Below are 13,735 nucleotides of genomic sequence, written 5' to 3' on the forward strand. Positions count from 1 at the left end.
TTTCTGTAGAAATGATGTATAAAATACTTAAGACCTCTTAGTAGCTTGTGATTTGAGGGTTTTCGGGTTTTGAGAATTGTTTTGTACTTTTCTATGGTGATAATTGTATATCCGAGTGGAATTAAGTTGCTTATTAGATAATTGTTACGGTTAGTAGATAATTTTCATGTTTTTGTTTTATTTTCGCAAAGTGTTAGGCTTACCTCGTCGTAGAGACTAGGTGCTATCACGACGGTTCACGGAGGGAGAATTGGGTCATGACACAAAACCTCTTGCATCACCTTACGAACCCTAACTTGATGCGTTGGTACGACGATTTTTTTTCCTAAAAATAATAATTTTCTGTTGTTTAATTGCCAATCAATATTTTTTAAAGAAAATTATACCCATGCTATTATATCAAATTTTAACTTCATATAATTGTTCAACCAACACTTAAACATATTATTATTAATTAATTACAAAACATTATCCAATATGCTTATATTATTGTTATCAATCTTGAGCATATATGTTTAATAAAATATATTTTTCGCTTCCTACCTAACACCTTTCTAACAACTAAGTCATTTTTTTAAAAAGTATTTTTCAAAAATGTTTCGGTCATATTAAATACACACAATATCTTATTAGCTACTATATATCAAGGGTTGTGATTGAACGGATGATACCCCTGTACGACTTTGATTTAACCAAAAATTTCGAGTTCAAATCTTGGGAATGAAAATAATCCTAATAAAGACCCATTTCCTCTTCATTGGATCATAAGCAATACAAATTTGAATTAGTCAAATTTCAATGCGAGAATACTAAAAATGTATTTATCTTAAAATCCACTACAACCCCAAAGCTCAAAGTGTGTGAGTCAAGCCTCAGGTCCACGCATCCACCATCCCCATAATTCTCTTCCTTATTACTTTTCTATTTTACCCTTATGTAGTATCTCAATACACCTGTCATAGTCCATTTTCTTATTAATTTTTCAAAATTCAAGAGCATATTCAAAAATGAAATTTAACCCACTTTTATTCTTCACCAATACATAAATTTGTTAAATTCATTGAAATGTGAAAACATAGGGTCTACAAGATTTTCTTGATCTAAAAAGTTATGAGATTTTGCTGGATACATATAACCTCTTATCAAAGTCTGACCACTCTTAGGCAAATAGTAAAAATTATCTATTATTGTTTTTGCCTATGTTGAGATTTGAATCTTGATAAAAATTGACTAAAATGGTCCATTATGTTTGAAGATGAGTTTAAAATAGTCTTTTAAATATATATATATATATATGCTTAATTAAAATAGTCTTTTAAATATATATATATATATATGCTTAAGCGTTTTCATCAGTTAAGTTTGTCAAAAGTGAGTAATTTTTGTCTCTACTAATATTTATAAAATCTTGATTATTAAATTTAACGAGAACTATAAAAAGAAATTAACATAGAAAGTAAGAGCTCGAATAAAAGTGTCAAACATAATTTATAATTAACGGATTGTCCATCATTTTATATTGAGAAGCTAACTGCCAGAAAAAAAATACAATATGTTTCCTATTATAAATTAACATCAGCATACGTCTTTTCTATCTTTGGATGCTTTTCTTATTCTTCTTCTTCAATAAACCCTGAAATATTATACAGGACAGAAGGTCAGATAAAGATAAAATATGAAAAACAATGAATAGAAGTCTAAATAAAAGAAAGGTAGTAAACATGAAGAGGATAGACCTCTACTGATAATATATAAAGTGAAGATTGAGTGAGTTTTTTTAAGAGATTTTTCAATTTTCACTTCTCAAACATATAGGAGTATTTACACGACTTTCAGTTAAAAAGCACTTTTAGGTTGACCACATTTTTTATTAGTTTATCCTTAATATCTTTTGCAATCTCCAAAATGCCATTCTAATAAAAAACAAAAAATATCTCTATTTTGTTTCCATCGTTAGTCTTTCATAGTTTTATGAGCAATTCTAACATTTGAATACTTTTTTGCAAACAGATTAACTATTTACTATCAATTTCACCACTTATATATATATATATATATATATATATATATATATATATATATATATATATATATTCAAACATGTAATTATTTATTTATAAAATAAACTTTAAAACTTAAAGTGACTTTAAACACTTGACACTTATTAGTTATTTTTAATCACCTAAGCTAGACCTGCTCTACATTCGCTTTTATGTGTCCCTACACCTCATTTATTAGTCAGATGTACACCAAAAACACAACCATGAAATTTATGCAACAAAAGTCCAATGATCGTACTCATGCTAAAGGGGTGAGAAGTGAAATGCTTACTTTGAGCAATCAACATTGGGTTCAATTGGTATAGTACTCTTGAAATGGCAAATCTGAGGAAGTTGTTTAGCTTTTTGGAAGTCCACAGGGAAAGTTTGCATGGCAGCTTTAAAGCATTGACAAATAGTTTGACGATCTGGTTGTGAGTCATCAGCCACTTTAGCCAAATCTTGCAATCCAAAGCAACAATTTGGGCTAGGTGCTGCAACTTTACCTAGCAAATACCCTTCACAAGAGCTCACTTTTGATATAACATCACTACACTGAATATCTGCATTTGTTTGGCCTAAAATTAGAGACAAAGCAAACAAAGCTATAAGGATTTTTGCCATTTTTCTTAATGGGTGGAAATAAATTATTTTAAAAAAAAAGTTTGATGGTTTTCTATGAAAATAGAAGAAGAAAAGCTTTAAAGAGAGATGTTGTATAAATAACTAAGATTAAAGACTATTTATAGTGGTTTTGAAGAGTTGACTATTTAATTATTACTACTTAATGTGAAAGCCATATAAAGTGATCCTCAGTCAACTGGAGAGGATGTAATAAATAAAGTGATCTTCAGTAATTGTATATATTAGATTCTTTATTTATATTGGGGGTAAGACGAATTTGATTATTTAATTATTTCTAGTTTTAGACTTTAAAATGATGCCATCTCTCCACTTGATCTTTTTATACGGGATAAGAATGTAATAAATAAAGTCATCTTCCGTCATTGTATATTCCTTATTAAATTGGGGAAAATTTATATCACTATTTGTTGCATCGCACGAGTTTACCCTCCAAAATAACTTAATATGGAATACTTAAGGAATTTCACATTATACCCATTGAAAAAAAGTTGCCTAGATTTTTTAAATACTATATATAATAGGTGTTATAAGTAGAATTCTATTTAAGGTGAATGTCTATATTTAGAGAGATCTTAGGAATTTATATTTGGTGGCAAAGTCACTTGTAACGACCCGACCGGTCGTTTTGAGCTTTTGCACCTCGCTCGTCAGTTCTCGGGCATGACTAGCCCCGTGTGATGTATTATGACTTATGTAAATCGTCGGTTTTGGTTTTCAGGATAATCGGAATAGAATTGGAAGAATAATTCTCAGTTTGAAGCTTTAAATTTGAAAGGTTTGACAAAGTTTTGACTTTTTAGTATTGGATCTCGGATTTGGAGTTTTATGATTTGGTTAGCTCCGTTAGGTGATTTTGGACTTGGGAGCTCGTCCGGAATGTGATTTGGAGGTTCGTGGTAAATTTAGGCTTGAATTGGCGAAATTGAAAATTTGACATTTTTCGATCGGCAGTGGAAATCTTGATATCGGGGTCGGAATGAAATTACTGAAATTGGAATAGGCCCGTTGTGTCATTTTTGATGTGTGTACAAATTTTCAGGTCATTCGGAGGAGATTTGATAGGCTTTTTGGTCATTTGCGGAATTTGGAAGTTTTGGAAACTTGAGGCTTTGAATCCGAGGGTGTTTTGATGATTTGATGTTTCTTTGAGTGTTCCGAAGGTTGATATAAGTTTGAATAGTGATATGTGACTTGTTCATATTTTTGGTTGAGGTCCCGGGGGCCTCGGGATGATTTCGGATGGTTATCGAAGAGTTGGAAAATAGAGTTTGCAGCTGATGTGTTTCTGTCATAACCGCACCTGCGGTTTGGGGACCATAGGTGCGAGCCGCAGAAGCGGCATTTTGATCGCAGGAGCGAAGGCCAGTTGGCTGGGAAGACAGCGCAGATGCGAAGGTTAGTCGCACCTGCGAGCCCGCAGATGCGGTGGCTTGATCGCAGGTGCGGATTGGGACTTTAAGTGAAATTCTGCAGATGCGGGATTATTGTCGCAGGTGCAGGGGTCGCAGGTGCGGTACTGGACCTCAGATGCGGAACCCCTGGGCAGAACATATAAATTCTTGCCTTCGCGAAATTTGAGCTATTGTCCACCATTTTTATCCGGAATTGAAGCTTTTTGGAGGGTTTTGAAGAGGGAATCAAGGAGGTTTTCATTGAGGTGAGTTTCTTGAACCTAAAACTCGATTCTATGTTGATTTTCAGTTGTTTGAGCATGAAATTTATGAGATTAAGGGTGAAAAATTGGGAAGTTAGGGCTTGAAATGGGAGAGGTAAAAATTGGGGATTTGAGGGGTCATTTGAGGTCCGATTTCGATGTTCTTGGTATGTATGAACTCGTGAGAGGATAAGGATTCTATTGATGTGACTTTTATTGGATTCTGAGACGTGGGTTCGGGGGTCGGGTTTGACCAATTTCTGGATTTTTGATGTAAATTGATTATTTTGGCGTGGACTTTATTCCTTTAGCATATATTGATGTTATGATTCTGATTTTGGATAGATTCGAGGGGAGTTGAGGCCGAGTCGAGAGGCAAATGCGTTGAGGTGTAGGATTTTCGTCCGATTTGAGGTAAGGAATGATTGTAAATGTTGTCCTAAGGGTATGAAACCCTGATTTTACATCGTTGTGCTACTTTGAGGTGACGCACACGCTATATGACGAGTGTGGGTCGTGCACCGTTGGGAATTGTGACTTGGTCAGTCCCGTACAACTGTTAAGTCGCGTATTTGATTGAAAACTATTTGATATGATTGTGTTTTGGAAAGTATTGCTATTTTTTGGGCGGAATGCCATATTTGGGCCTCGTGCCAATTGTTTTGGACCCTTATGGCCCTTTTTACTACTATTCCTCACTATTTTGACTTAGTTTTTATACTCAGTCATGCTGTGCTTTACTGATTTCATAACTCGGCCTTATTTACCCAGTTTTGATGCTATAAATGATATTTTGGGCTGAACGCCCTGTGTTACTGATAGTCCGAGTGGCTTGTGAGGTTGATGGCTGAGAGAGAGGCCGAGGGCCTAATTGTGAGGTGATGACTGGGAGAGACCGAGGGCTTGATTGTAAGATTGATGACTGAGAGAGGCCGATGGCCTGAGTATTAGGATTATATATTTATGGATCACACGCCGCAGCGATATATATATGGATCGGGCTGCACACCGCAACGATATATGGATCGGGCTGCATGCCGCAGCGATATGTTGGATTGGGCTGCATGACGCAGCAATATAGCACTTGGGTTATAGGAGCCCCTCCGAAGTCTGCACACCCCCAGTGAGCGCAGTCGACTATATATTTATGATCGGGCTGCACGCCGCAACGGTTATTATATGGTACCTATTGAGTGTGAGCGCTGATTGATGAGAGTTGAGTCTCGAGTGACTGAGAGGCTTGTCCCGGGGGCTGTATACATATATGAGCGATGCTTTGCCCGAGGGGCTTGTTTTTATGAAACTGATGTTTTCACTCCTCTTTATACTGAGCCTCTGTTGAAAATGTTGAACAAATGCTTTTAAACAACTTCATTTAAACTGGAGTTTTTACGAGATGTTTGGAATTTAATCACTGATTTGACTTTGTTATTTCCACTGAGATTTTTATGTTATGAGATGTTTATGATTCTTGTTTGTCCGAGGGGCTGTAACGAACTATGTTTTGCCCGAGGGGCCAATTATGATTTTCATCACTCTTATTATAAATTGTATTGAACCTTTATTGAAACTGTTGGAAAGCATCTTCAAATGATTTTTACCAAAAGCTAGATTTTGAATGAGACGATTGACTCATATTTTGATTTGAAAGCTTGTCGTACTTATTGAGTTTATCCTGATATGGATTTATCGTTTTCTACTACTCAGTCTTTATTTAATTTTATTACTTACTGAGTTGGCGTACTCACATTACTCCCTGCACCTTGTGTGCAGATTCAGGTATTTCTGAGTTTTCAGCAGTTTCTGTGTATTTCCGGAGTTAGTAAAGTAGTTGCACGTCATTTGCAGCCCTGTCCCTCTCTTTCGTATCCTAGTACTTTATATTCCAGACTTAATTTGTATTAAGTAGACAATGTTGAGTTGTACTTAGTGGCTCATGACTAGTGACACCAGATTCGGCCTATGTTGGTGTATTTACATACTTGTTTCCGCGTATTTCTTTTGATCTCTTAAAAATGAAAGGTTTGAGACTTAATCTGTTTAGAAAAATGAATTTTATAAAAGACCTTCATATTGTTCGTGTTGTTTTGGCTGGCCTAGTACTGTGATAGGCGGCATCACGACCGGGGTGTTTGGGTCGTGACCTCACTCTTTACCTATAAATAGAGGGGTCCTATTCCATTGTAATTTATCCCCAAATTCAATAAGAATTTACCATCAGTTGAAGATTCGGGAGCCAGATATCCCGAAGACTGCTTTCAGGACTCGGTATGGCCATTACGAGTTCCTTGTTATGTCATTTGGGCTGACCAATGCCCTAGCAGCCTTTATGCATTTGATGCATAGTGTGTTCCGACCGTATCTTAACTCGTTCATCATTGTCTTTATTGATGATATTTCGGTGTATTCCAGGAGTCGGGAAGATTATAAGCAGCATATGAGGACTGTGCTTCAGATTCTGAGAGAGAAGAAGTTATATGCTAAGTTCTTGAAATGTGAGTTTTTGTTGGATTCAGTGGCATTCTTAATCCACCTAGTACGAGGCATCACAATAGACCGTAGAAGACCCCGAACCTGTAGGCAATATCAAAATTGGGGTTGTGGTCAAAGCTGTCTTGAGCTTCTGAAAGCTCGCCTCACACTCCTCCGTCCACTGAAACGGAGAACCCTTCTGGGTCAACCTGGTCATAGGGGCTGCAATCGATGAAAACCCCTCCATAAAATGGCGGTAGTAGCCAGCCAAACCAAGGAAACTGCGAATCTCGGTAGCTGAGGATGGTCTGGGCCAACTCTGCACGACCTCTATCTTCTTCGGATCCACCTGAATACCCTCACAGGATTGGCCTCGGAGCGGTGTTGATGCAGGACGGTAGGGTGATTGCCTACGCGTCCAGACAATTGAAGATACATGAGAAGAACTATCATGTTCACGACCTTGAGTTAGCTGCCATTGTTCATGCCCTGAAGATTTGGCGCCATTACTTATACGGTGTGCCTTGTGAGATTTATACTGACCATCGGAGCTTGCAGCACTTATTCAAGCAAAAGGATCTAAATTTGCATCAGAGAAGGTGGTTAGAGTTGCTGAAGGACTATGATATCACTATTTTGTATCACTTGGGCAAGACCAATATGGTGACCGATGCTTTGAGTTGTTGGGCAGAGAGTTTGGGGAGTTTAGCTTATTTACCAGCATCAGAGAGGCCTTTGGCGATGGATGTTTAGGCATTAGCCAGCCTGTTTGTGAGATTGGATCTTTCAGAGCCCAGTCGAGTTCTAGCTTGCGTGGTTTCTCAGTTTTCCTTATTTGATCGTATCTGGGAGCGACAGTATGATGACCATCATCTGCTTGTCCTCAAGGACAAGGTTCAACACGGTGATGCCAGAGATGTGACTATTGGTGATGATGGGGTATTGAGGATGCAGGGTCGGATTTGTGTACCCAATGTTGATGGGCTTCGAGAGTTGATTCTAGAGGAGGCCCATAGTTCGGGGTATTCCATCCATCCGGGTGCCGCGATGATGTATCAGGATTTGAGATAGCACTATTAGTAGAGGCGGATAAAGAAGGATATAGTTGGATTTGTAGCTCGGTGCCTCAACTGTCAGTAGGTGAAGTATGAGAACTAGAGACCGGGTGGGTTGCTTCAACAGATAGAGATTCTGGAGTGGAAGTGGGAGCGGATCACCATGGACTTTGTAGTTGGGCTCCCACGGACTTTGAGAAAGTTCTATGCTATTTGGGTGATTGTGGACCGGCTGACCAAGTCCGCTCACTTTATTCCTGTGTGTACTACATATTTCTCAAAGCGGTTGGCAGAGATCTATACTCGGGAGATTATTCGTCTGCATGGTATTCTGGTTTCCATAATTACAGATAGAGGTACTCAGTTCACATCACGGTTCTGGAGGGTCGTCAGTATGAGTTAGGTAATCGAGTAGAGTTGAGTACAACATTTCACCCTTAGACGGATGGACAGTACGAGTGCACTATTCAGATTCTTGAGGATATGCTTCGTGCGTGTGTGATTGAGTTTGGAGGGTCTTGGGATCAGTTCTTGCCATTGGCGGAGTTTGCTTATAACAACATCTATCAGTCCACCATTCAGATGGCACCGTATGAGGCTTTATATGGGAGATAGTGTAGATCCTTGGTGGGTTGGTTTGAGCCGGGTGAGGCCAGATTATTGGGCACAGACTTAGTTCAGGATGCTTTGGAGAAGGTTAAGTGATTCAGGATAGACTCCACACAGCCTAGTCTAGATAGAAGAGTTACGCGGACCGGAAGGTTCGTGATGTTTCCTATATGATTGGAGAGCGGGTTCTTCTTAGGGTATCACCTATGAAGGGCGTTATGAGATTTGGGAAGAAAGGGAAGTTGAGTCCGAGGTTTATTGGCCCTTTTGAGATATTGAGGCGTGTTGGGGAGGTTGCTTATGAGCTTGCCTTACCTCCCAGCTTGGCCGGAGTTCATCTGATATTCCATGTTTCGATGCTCTAGAGGTATCACGGTGACCCATCACACATGTTGGATTTTAGTTCAGTCTAGTTGGACAAGGATCTATCCTATGTTGAGGAGCCAGCGGCAATATTGGATAGGCAGGTTAGAAAGTTGAGGTCAAAGAACATTGCATCAGTAAAGGTTTAGTGGCGGGGTCAGCCGGTTGAGGAGGTGACCTGGGAGACCGAGCAGGATATGCGCAGCCATTACCCTCATCTTTTTACTACTTCAGGTATGTCTTTATGCTCGTTCAAGGACAGACGAATGTTTAAGTGTAGGAAGATGTGACGACCCGGCCGGTCGTCTTAAGAATTAATGCCCTGATCCCCTATTAACTGCTTTTCCCAAGTTTATTTCTGCTATTTCTATTTGCTGGGATGTTCGGTTTTGCGTTTCGGAGAGTTTTAGGACACTTAGTCCCTAAATGAGAGCTTAAGTGTTGGAAAGTTGACCATAGTCGGAACAATGTGAAGACGACCTCGGAATGGAAATCTGATGGTTCTGTTAGCTCCGTTGGGTGATTTTGGGGTTAGGAGCATGTTCGAAGTGTGTTTTGGAGGTCCGTAGCTAATTTAGGCTTGAAATGCCGGAAGTTGAATTTTTTAAGTTTCAGGTTCGATAGTGAGATTTTGATCTGAGGGTCGGAATGGAATTCTGAGAGTTGCAGTAGTTCCGTCATGTCATTTGTGGTGTGAGTGCAAAATTTCAGGTCATTCGGACGAGGTTTGGTAGACTTTTTGATCGAAAGTGTGTTTTTAGAGTTTTTGGAATTTTAAGCTTGAATCCGATGAAAAATAGGTGTTTTGATGTCGTTTTGAGCATTCCGAAGGTTGGAACAAGTTTAAATGATGTTTGAGGATTGGTTGGAAGTTTTGGTTGAGGTCCCGGGGGCCTCGGGTGTGTTTCGGATGCTCAACGGATCATTTTTGGAACTTAGGAAAATTGCATAAAATGTTGCAGCAGTCAGTTCTGGTTTCCTTCATCGCGTTCGCGAGTGGGTTCTCGCATTCGCAAAAAGGAGCTGGGATTGGGGGAAAAGTTTGGCCTTCGTGTTCGCTAGAGGGCCTCCGCATTCGCGAAGAGGCTGGATGGTTGTGTTATGCGTTCGCGATTGGGCTTCACGTTCGCGGAAGAGGAATTGTCCCAGTGGAGTTTTGTGCATCGCATTCGCGTGGTGCCCGTCGCGTTCGCGAAGGTTCGTTTGTGTAAGGCATCACATTCGCAGAGTGAGGGACGCATTCGCGAAGAAGGAAAAATGGTCAAAGTTATTTTGTGCTTCGCGAACGCGGGGCTTTGACCACGTTCGCGAAGAAGGAATTTTCTGGACAGATATAAGATTTCAAAATCGAGGGTTTTAGCCATTTTTATCAAAACTTAAGCTTGGGAGCTTGGATTTGAGTGAGATTTTGAGGAATTTTCAGAGATATCAATTGGGTAACGGTTCTTAACTCATTTTTGCTTGTAACCCATTAATCTAAACATGGATTCATCCTTTAATTTCGGAATTTGTATGAAAATTGGGGAAAAGTTCTTAGGCAAAGAAATTGAGTTTTGATTGGGGATTTGACATCGGATTTGGATAATTTTGGTATGGTTCGACTCGTGAGAGTGTGATGATTCTGAAACTATAAATTTTACCTGATTCCGAGAGGCGGGCCCGAGGGGCATTTTGGTCATTTCACATAATTTTGCGTATTAGCTTAGAATTTAATTGTAGAATCAGTTACTTGAAGTGTTATTTACATTATGCAATTGAATTGAATAGATTTGGGCCATTTGGAGTCGAGTACTCGTGGCAAAGACGTGATGTTGGGTTGATTTTGAGCTGGTTCGAGGTAAGTGGCTTGTCTAACCTTGTGTGGGGGACCTTCCCCTTTAGATATGATATATTTGATAAATGAAATGCCTTGTATGTGAGGTGACGAGCGCGTACTTGAGCTAATTATTGAAAATCTGGTTTTTCCTTAAGTATTTTAATTGAGTTCTTTTTTTTTTCTGTTTTATTCTACTTGTGAATTTAGCGTGTTGCTAGTTTAGAAAATCATGTTTAGTTGACTTAATTGCCTATTTGCTTAAACTGCCTTAATTGCATTACGTGAAGCATGTTAGGCTAGGATTAACTGTTTACTTGGTACGAAATTTAGCTTAATTGGGTATTCTGTTGTTGCTGCTGTGTGTTTTTACTTTGGGACTACGGGACGACATCCCAGGAGATCCCCTGTATGTATTTATCATTTGAACAAAGGTGCGGGATACCAAGAGATCCCTAGCACATATATTGAGGATACTCAAAGATCCTCGAGATACCAAGAGATCCCTAGCATATATTGAGGATACCAAGAGATCCTCGGGATATCTAGAGACCCCTATCATATATTGAGTATACCAAGATATCCTCGGGATACCAAGAGATACCTATCATATATTGAGGATACCAAGAGATACTCGGGATACCAAGAGATCCCTAGCATATATTGAGGATACCAAGAGATCCTCGGGATACCAAGAGATCCCCGGTTATTATCCTTGTTATGAGTGGTACTTCCTTGTGGTTTGCCTTCATCTCTATTTCCGTTATTGTAATCTTATTATCGTGTGTATATTCTTATTGTAGATTTTCAATCGTACTGCTTATCCTGTCATCTTTATATTTGTTTAACCTCAGTAGGGCCCTGATGTTCCTCGTCACTACCTAACCGAGGTTAGGCTTGGCACTTACTGAGTACCGCTGTGGTGTACTCATGCCTCTTCCGCGCATGTTTTTCATGTGCAGATCCAGGTACTTCTACTCAGGCCTACCATCCTTGAGGGATGTAACTACTTAGAGACTTCAAGGTACATCTTCCGCGTCCGCAGACCGAGGAGTCCCTTTCTACTCCTGCCTTTTTGTATTTAGCCCTTATGTACTTTCTGTTCTTATTAGACAAATTCCGGAGTTAGAGCTATGTAGTATTTCCTTTTCTTAGCTTGTGATTCGTGGGTTTCCGGGTGTTGGATTTGGATATTGGTTTTAAGATTTATATATGGTGTATGCCGAGCGGCACATTTAAACACTGTTATTGCCTTATTTCTATTTTTAAATTGTTTATTTCCGCAAGTTTTGTTTATCTTCCGCAATTTAGGCTTACCTAATCGTAAAGACTAGGTGCCATCACGATGGTTCACGGAGGGCGAACCGGGGTCATGACACCATTAAAGAATTTAAAGATTCTTTTAAATAATAAATTTTCTTGCACTTCTTGTTATCAAGGCAATTTAATTATTAGACCATCACCAACAAAGGCTCGGATTGAGTCCCATGCATTTTTGGAACGTATACAAGAGGATATTTGTGGACCTATTCACCCACCTAGTGGGTCGTTTAGATATTTTATGGTCTTTATAGATGCATCTTCTAGATGGTCTCATGTGTACCTATTGTCATCTCGTAACCTTGCATTTGCAAAATTAATGGCACAAATAATTCGATTACGGGCACAATTTCCCGATAATCTAATTAAGCCTATTAGACTTGATAATGCTGCTGATTTTTCATCCCAAGCATTTAATGATTATTGCTTATCAATTGAGATAAAAGTGGAACATCATGTAGCTCATGTTTACACTCAAAATGGCCTTGCAGAGTCTTTAATTAAACGTTTGCAATTGATAGCAAGACCGTTACTCATGAAAATGAGATTGCCACTTCTGTTTAGGGTCACGCCATTTTTCATGCAGCAATACTAGTTCGTCTCAGACTGACAAATTATCATAAATATTCCCCGTTGCAATTAGTTTTGGGTCATGAACCTAATATATCCCATTTAAGAATTTTTGGATGCGCAGTATATGTGCCTGTAGCACCGCCATATCGCACCAAAATGGGTCCCCAAAGAAGGTTAGGACTATATCTTGGGTTTGAATCGCCCTCCATTATTCTCTATCTTGAAACATTAATGAGGGATTTATTCACTGCTCGATTTGCAAACTGTCGATGATGAGACACTTTTCCTAAAATTAGAGGGAGAAATTGGTGAAACCAAATGGGAATTTTGTGGAAAAATCCATCATTGTCTCATCTTGATCCACATACCTCTATTTGTGAAAAAGAGGTGCAAGAGATTATCCATTTGCAGAGGATAGCAAATCAAATGCCAGACGCATTTACGGATTTTAAAAGGATAACAAAATCACATATCCCTGCAGAGAATGTTCCAATCCGTATTGATGTACCTATTGGACAATCTTCTAGTATCATAGCTAATGAGTCAAAATCACGCCTAAAATGTGGCAGACCATTGGGTTCCAAAGATCGAAATCATAGAAAAAGGAAAACAAATGATCAAAATGACACTACGAAAGAATCTCGTGAATAAATCCACGATTTAATAAATTCTGAGATTCATGAGGAAACCACTGAGCCCGAGACTCAAGAAAATAAGGAACTATCAACAAATCCAATCGATATTGAGACAAATTTAAATCGATTGGATATAGTGGTGGATTATGTCTTTGCATATAATGTTGCATCTAGCATTATGCAAGATAATGAGGATCTTGAACCTCAATCTGTTGGAGAATGTCGACAAAAACGTGAGTGGCCAATATCGCAAGAAGAAATCCAATCAAAGTTGAATTCACTTGCGAAACGTGAAGTTGTTGGGCCTGTAGTCCAAACACCTAATGGTGTTAAGCCTGTTGGCTATAAATGGTTGTTTGTACATAAAAGAAATGTAAAAAATGAGGTACAAAGATATAAGGCACGCCTTGTTGACAAGGATTTTCACAAAGGCCTGGTGTTGATTATGAAGAGATATATTCACCTATTATGGACACTATAACGTTCCGTTATCTCATTAGTTTTGATGTCCATAAAAAGCTTGACATGCATTTAATGGATGTGGTTACTGCCTACCT

The 13,735-nt window shown here is 38.8% G+C and overlaps 1 protein-coding gene across 1 annotated transcript; it reads right to left on the reverse strand.

Annotated features, from left to right (window-relative positions):
- Window positions 1–2,327: 2,327 nt before the first annotated feature.
- On the reverse strand, window positions 2,328–2,663 carry LOC107830218 (non-specific lipid-transfer protein A-like). Its single transcript, XM_016657701.1, has one exon. The coding sequence runs from the start codon at window positions 2,661–2,663 to the stop codon at window positions 2,328–2,330; it is 336 nt and encodes a 111-aa protein (XP_016513187.1).
- Window positions 2,664–13,735: the final 11,072 nt, after the last annotated feature.

The sequence above is a fragment of the Nicotiana tabacum genome, chromosome 1, assembly GCF_000715075.1.
Source record: "Nicotiana tabacum cultivar K326 chromosome 1, ASM71507v2, whole genome shotgun sequence".
Taxonomy (NCBI): domain Eukaryota; kingdom Viridiplantae; phylum Streptophyta; class Magnoliopsida; order Solanales; family Solanaceae; genus Nicotiana; species Nicotiana tabacum.

Excerpts from the sequence above, each read along its gene's own strand:
- LOC107830218 (XM_016657701.1), bottom strand. The coding sequence starts at position 2,663 with ATGGCAAAAATCCTTATAGCTTTGTTTGCTTTGTCTCTAATTTTAGGC.